The sequence below is a fragment of the Diadema antillarum genome, unplaced genomic scaffold, assembly GCF_040938485.1.
Source record: "Diadema antillarum isolate AM-2024a unplaced genomic scaffold, OU_Dant_1.0 scf00000210, whole genome shotgun sequence".
Classification (NCBI taxonomy): domain Eukaryota; kingdom Metazoa; phylum Echinodermata; class Echinoidea; order Diadematoida; family Diadematidae; genus Diadema; species Diadema antillarum.
In genome coordinates this window covers 419,689-424,341 of record NW_027271099.1, presented here as the reverse complement: position 1 = coordinate 424,341, position 4,653 = coordinate 419,689, and the positions used below count along the sequence as shown (strand labels likewise).

General features: G+C 37.9%; 1 protein-coding gene across 1 annotated transcript; it reads right to left on the bottom strand.

Moving 5' to 3' along the window:
- Nucleotides 1-1,078: 1,078 nt before the first annotated feature.
- On the bottom strand, nucleotides 1,079-3,970 carry LOC139724259 (uncharacterized). The gene is made up of 4 exons (XM_071635401.1): nucleotides 3,371-3,970; nucleotides 2,621-2,779; nucleotides 1,747-2,094; nucleotides 1,079-1,269 (listed from the first exon to the last, which is right to left on the bottom strand). The coding sequence occupies exons 1-4, from the start codon at nucleotides 3,399-3,401 to the stop codon at nucleotides 1,079-1,081; spliced, it is 729 nt and encodes a 242-aa protein (XP_071491502.1). The 5' UTR covers nucleotides 3,402-3,970.
- Between the last annotated feature and the right edge of the window lie 683 nt (nucleotides 3,971-4,653).

The following is a 4,653-nucleotide window of genomic DNA, read 5'->3' as shown; positions in this document are numbered from 1 at the left end:
AAGTGTGTAAATAAATATTGGCAGAGTAGCACAACGTTAACCAAGGTACACAGACCATACGTGTTCTAATTGTTCAGGAAATTATTGCACTCGGTCCTTACACATGTTATTGTTTGAACTATACAATTCTGGTTTTAACAATCAACTTTTTTGGATTCTTATTAAATTTCTTGTTCTACCATTTCAAATCTTATCTTTACTTAACACTGGCCGATGACTTTTGTTTTGAACATATTAATTGTAATACTCACTTTACTCTCCTTATCAAGCTGTGACAACATCTCAGTCTCAGCTAGTTGTATTTCAAATTATTACAATCACATCAACACACCGAAGGTGACTGAGATTAGTTCCATTAATATTGAATCCTTTGTTTTCGTTATCCTATCATTTTAAAGAAATACATTGGTTGATATGGGATGCCCCAATACAATCTCGCACAAATCATTACAAACCTTGTTGGGTTGAATTAGCACGAGGAGACTCCTCTTCTTTTTCAATGTAGGAGCTGGTACTTGGGGCTTCATCATCACTGCAGTCATCATCATAAATTTCCTCAGTGTCTATAATTGTCGCCTTCCAGATGTCCTTCCTCCTTTTACCACATTTCATTTCTATTGTATTCCCTGGTAGAGGAAGTCCGATACATTTCACCTCACTCAGTTTGACGACATTGCGGGATTTATCTCTTTTCCATTCCACATACATCAAGAGGTCAGTTTCAGGTCCAGGGTGAACACCACTGTCACCACTGACGTCTTTGTCACTACCATGTTGTCTGGGCTGGGTTATGTGGTTCTTTCCTGAAAGAGTATGCAACAAATCACTCGAAAACAATGACAATTTTTAGAATGTTTTCTTCCAGCAAATCATAACACAAGCAGTTCGATAGGTTTGACCAAGCTCTAGTCCTTTATCATAATTATGCTCTGGAAGAACTTCAGAATATGCAGTCAAAATAGTATAATGAACTTGTCCCTGATAATGTAGAGTTGTAAAAATGGAATTGAATATCCGTCAATGATTTTTTTTTTTTTTTTTAAAGAGGGAAATTACAAGCACGTTACTCTCTACCACTTTACCGTAGCTGGGTTTTTTTTCTGTATATACCTGGCTTGATCAATACTGCTAGGGGCAAGTCATCGTTGTCGTCACTGCTGTCGTCTTTGTCACCACGATGAAGCACTGATTCATTCTTGGCATCGGTAGTAGAAAGTTCCTTAAGTGGGCCTTCGAAAAGTTGTCTGGGCTGGGCTGTGTGGTTCATTTCTGAAAGAGTATATCAGAAGAGAAGTGTGTAAATAAATATTGGCAGAGTAGCACAACGTTAACCAAGGTACACAGACCATACGTGTTCTAATTGTTCAGGAAATTATTGCACTCGGTCCTTACACATGTTATTGTTCGAACTATACAATTCTGGTTTTAACAATCAACTTTTTTGGATTCTTATTAAATTTCTTGTTCTACCATTTCAAATCTTATTTTTACTTAACACTGGCCGATGACTTTTGTTTTGAACATATTAATTGTAATACACACTTTACTCTCCTTATCAAGCTGTGACAACATCTCAGTCTCAGCTAGTTGTATTTCAAATTATGACAATCACATCAACACACCGAAGGTGACTGAGATTAGTTCCATTAATATTGAATCCTTTGTTTTCGTTATCCTATCATTTTAAAGAAATACATCGGTTGATATGGGATGCCCCAATACAATCTCGCACAAATCATTACAAACCTTGTTGGGTTGAATTAGCACGAGGAGACTCCTCTTCTTTTTCGATGTAGGAGCTGGTACTTGGGGCTTCATCATCACTGCAGTCATCATCATAAATTTCCTCAGTGTCTATAATTGTCGCCTTCCAGATGTCCTTCCTCCTTTTACCACATTTCATTTCTATTGTATTCCCTGGTAGAGGAAGTCCGATACATTTCACCTCACTCAGTTTGACGACATTGCGGGATTTATCTCTTTTCCATTCCACATACATCAAGAGGTCAGTTTCAGGTCCAGGGTGAACACCACTGTCACCACTGACGTCTTTGTCACTACCATGTTGTCTGGGCTGGGTTATGTGGTTCTTTCCTGAAAGAGTATGCAACAAATCACTAAAAACACACAGGCAATTTTTAGAATGTTTTGTTTCAGCAAATTATAATACAAGCAGTTCGACAGGTTTGACCAAGCTCTAGTCCTTTATTTTAATCATGCTCAGGAAGACTTTAGAATATGCAGTAATAATGGTATAATGAACTTGTCCCTGATAATGTAGATTAAATGAACTTTCAATTTCACGCTCACTTATTTCTACATAAGTGCTAATTTATGTATATTACACACCCTGTTTAGTAAATTCTACCAAAGGGCAACTCATCAGCATTACGGAAGTTGGCTATGTTTATTTATACATTAAATTTTAATTGACGAGATCGACTCCAATCCTGCAATTCGTTGTAATCAACATACCTTGAAGAATTAAGATAGGTAATTTAAAAATGGAATTGCATATCTGTCAATGATTTTTTTTTTTTTTTTTTTTTTTTTAAGAGGGAATTTACAAACACGTTACTCTCTACCACTTTACCGTAGCTGGGGTTTTTTCTGTATATACCTGGCTTAATCAATACTGCTAGGGGCAAGTCATCGTCGTCGTCACTGCTGTCGTCTTTGTCACCACGATGAAGCACTGATTCATTCTTGGCATCGGTAGTACAAGGTTCCCTAAGTGGGCCTTCGAAAAGTTGGCTGGGCTGGGCTGTGTGGTTCATTTCTGAAAGAATATGCAATAAATCACTAAAAACACTGGCAATATTTAGAATGTTTTCTCTCAGCAAGTTATAATACAAGCAGTTTGATAGGTTTCACCAAGCTCTAGTCCTTTATTATAATTATGCTCAGGCAGACTTGAGAATGTGCAAGTAAAAATAGCGGGATTTATTACTTTTCCATTCAACATACATCAACAAGTCAGTTTCAGGTCCAGGGTGAACTGGATGAGTGAAACATACAAGTATTTGAGTACTTTTAGAGTACGGTAATTGGGTTAATAGTTTCTGCCAAACTTCATTTCAGTTATTTGCTCTAAAATTAATAGATATTAATCTGCATTCATGCCAAGGAATAAACACATAGATATTCCGTTTAACTTTAAATTACATTTAGCCACTTAGCTGCATACTAAAGTACATCACAAATGTTATAAATATTACAAAATTATTACAAATTAAAAGACGGAGCGAATAGCATTCTTATACATCATGACATGGAAATGTCATATAACATTCCCCTCCCCTAACATTTGAAATTGAATATATCTGGCAACAAACGATGGATCAATTTTAAATGGCATTTTCACCCTTACCATCAGACTTGTTCTCCAGAGGCCCTTCCATGCTGACGTCTATATGATTGTACTGTGAGGCTTCCAGTAACAGTTAAATGGTGTCCTAAAATGATTTAAGAGGATACAGATACAGAAGATTTACATATATTTGATATTTTATATGGAATTCACGAGCCCACTGTAAATCTGAAAATGGTATAGATCTAAGGGTTGTCCAAAAGGTCAAGTAAAGAGGGTAGTTTTCAGGGCAGCTGGACATGTCATGTACGCAACGTGAATACTGAAAACGGTATGAAATTCAGTCATAATGGCTGTCCAAAAAATTGTATATTTTTGTGCTGTTACGTACTTACGGTCCACTCCAGTGTCATTTTTTGTTTTGTTAAATGCAAATGGACAAATGGATGGGTTTACGCAATGCAAATGACGTTTTTTTAGAAAAATAGAATGGTGTTCCACGTCTAGATAGAGATCTAGACAAACTCAAACTACAGTAGATCTAAAGACTTAGCATATTATTGAGGTAGTGGCTATTCTTGCGACGAGTCATCGCTCGCACAGCCACTGACTTAGCCACAGTCGGTATTTTGTGTATCGCGAGATAGCTAGCGATAGACGAGTCTACTTGTCTAGTCTCTAGTAGAGGCATAGATCCAGTGGCGTATCTAGGGGGGGGGCAAGGGGGGCACGTGCCCCGGGCGCCACTCTTTGGGGGCGCCGAAAACGAAAAAAAGGGGAAAAAACGAAGAAGAAAAAGAAAAAAAGAAGGGGAAAAAAAGAAAGAAGAAGAAGAAAAAAAAAATCGCCCGGACCGGGAAGGAGGGAAAATGGGGTGGGGGGAGGGGGGGGGGGGGGAGGAGAAAACCAAATCAAACAAGATGAAAACAAAAAATAACAATGTTTATTGTGTTCACACAGGAATTCCATGTTTTGTAAGCTGAAATTTCGGCTCGCTCGTTGCGCTCGCTCGCCAAAATTCATATAAAGAGAAAAAAGAAGATAAGAACAAAACGTGATGATGACGCGGACAAAATGACAATGTATATTGTGTTCACACATGCCATCGTTAGAAGGCAGAATATTACACGGAGCAGCGGCTGCAATTTTATTTCTTTCGTTCTGAAGCGATTGCCCATTGGATCAAACGAGGGCGCCAAAGGTGTCAAACATACGGGGGGGGGGGGCGCAAAAAAACAAATCAAACAAGATAAGAACAAAACGTATAATGATGACGCGGAAATATACAAATTTCGGCTCACTCGCGCGTACTAATTTCGAGTATTTTTTTTTTCAAGTCCTCA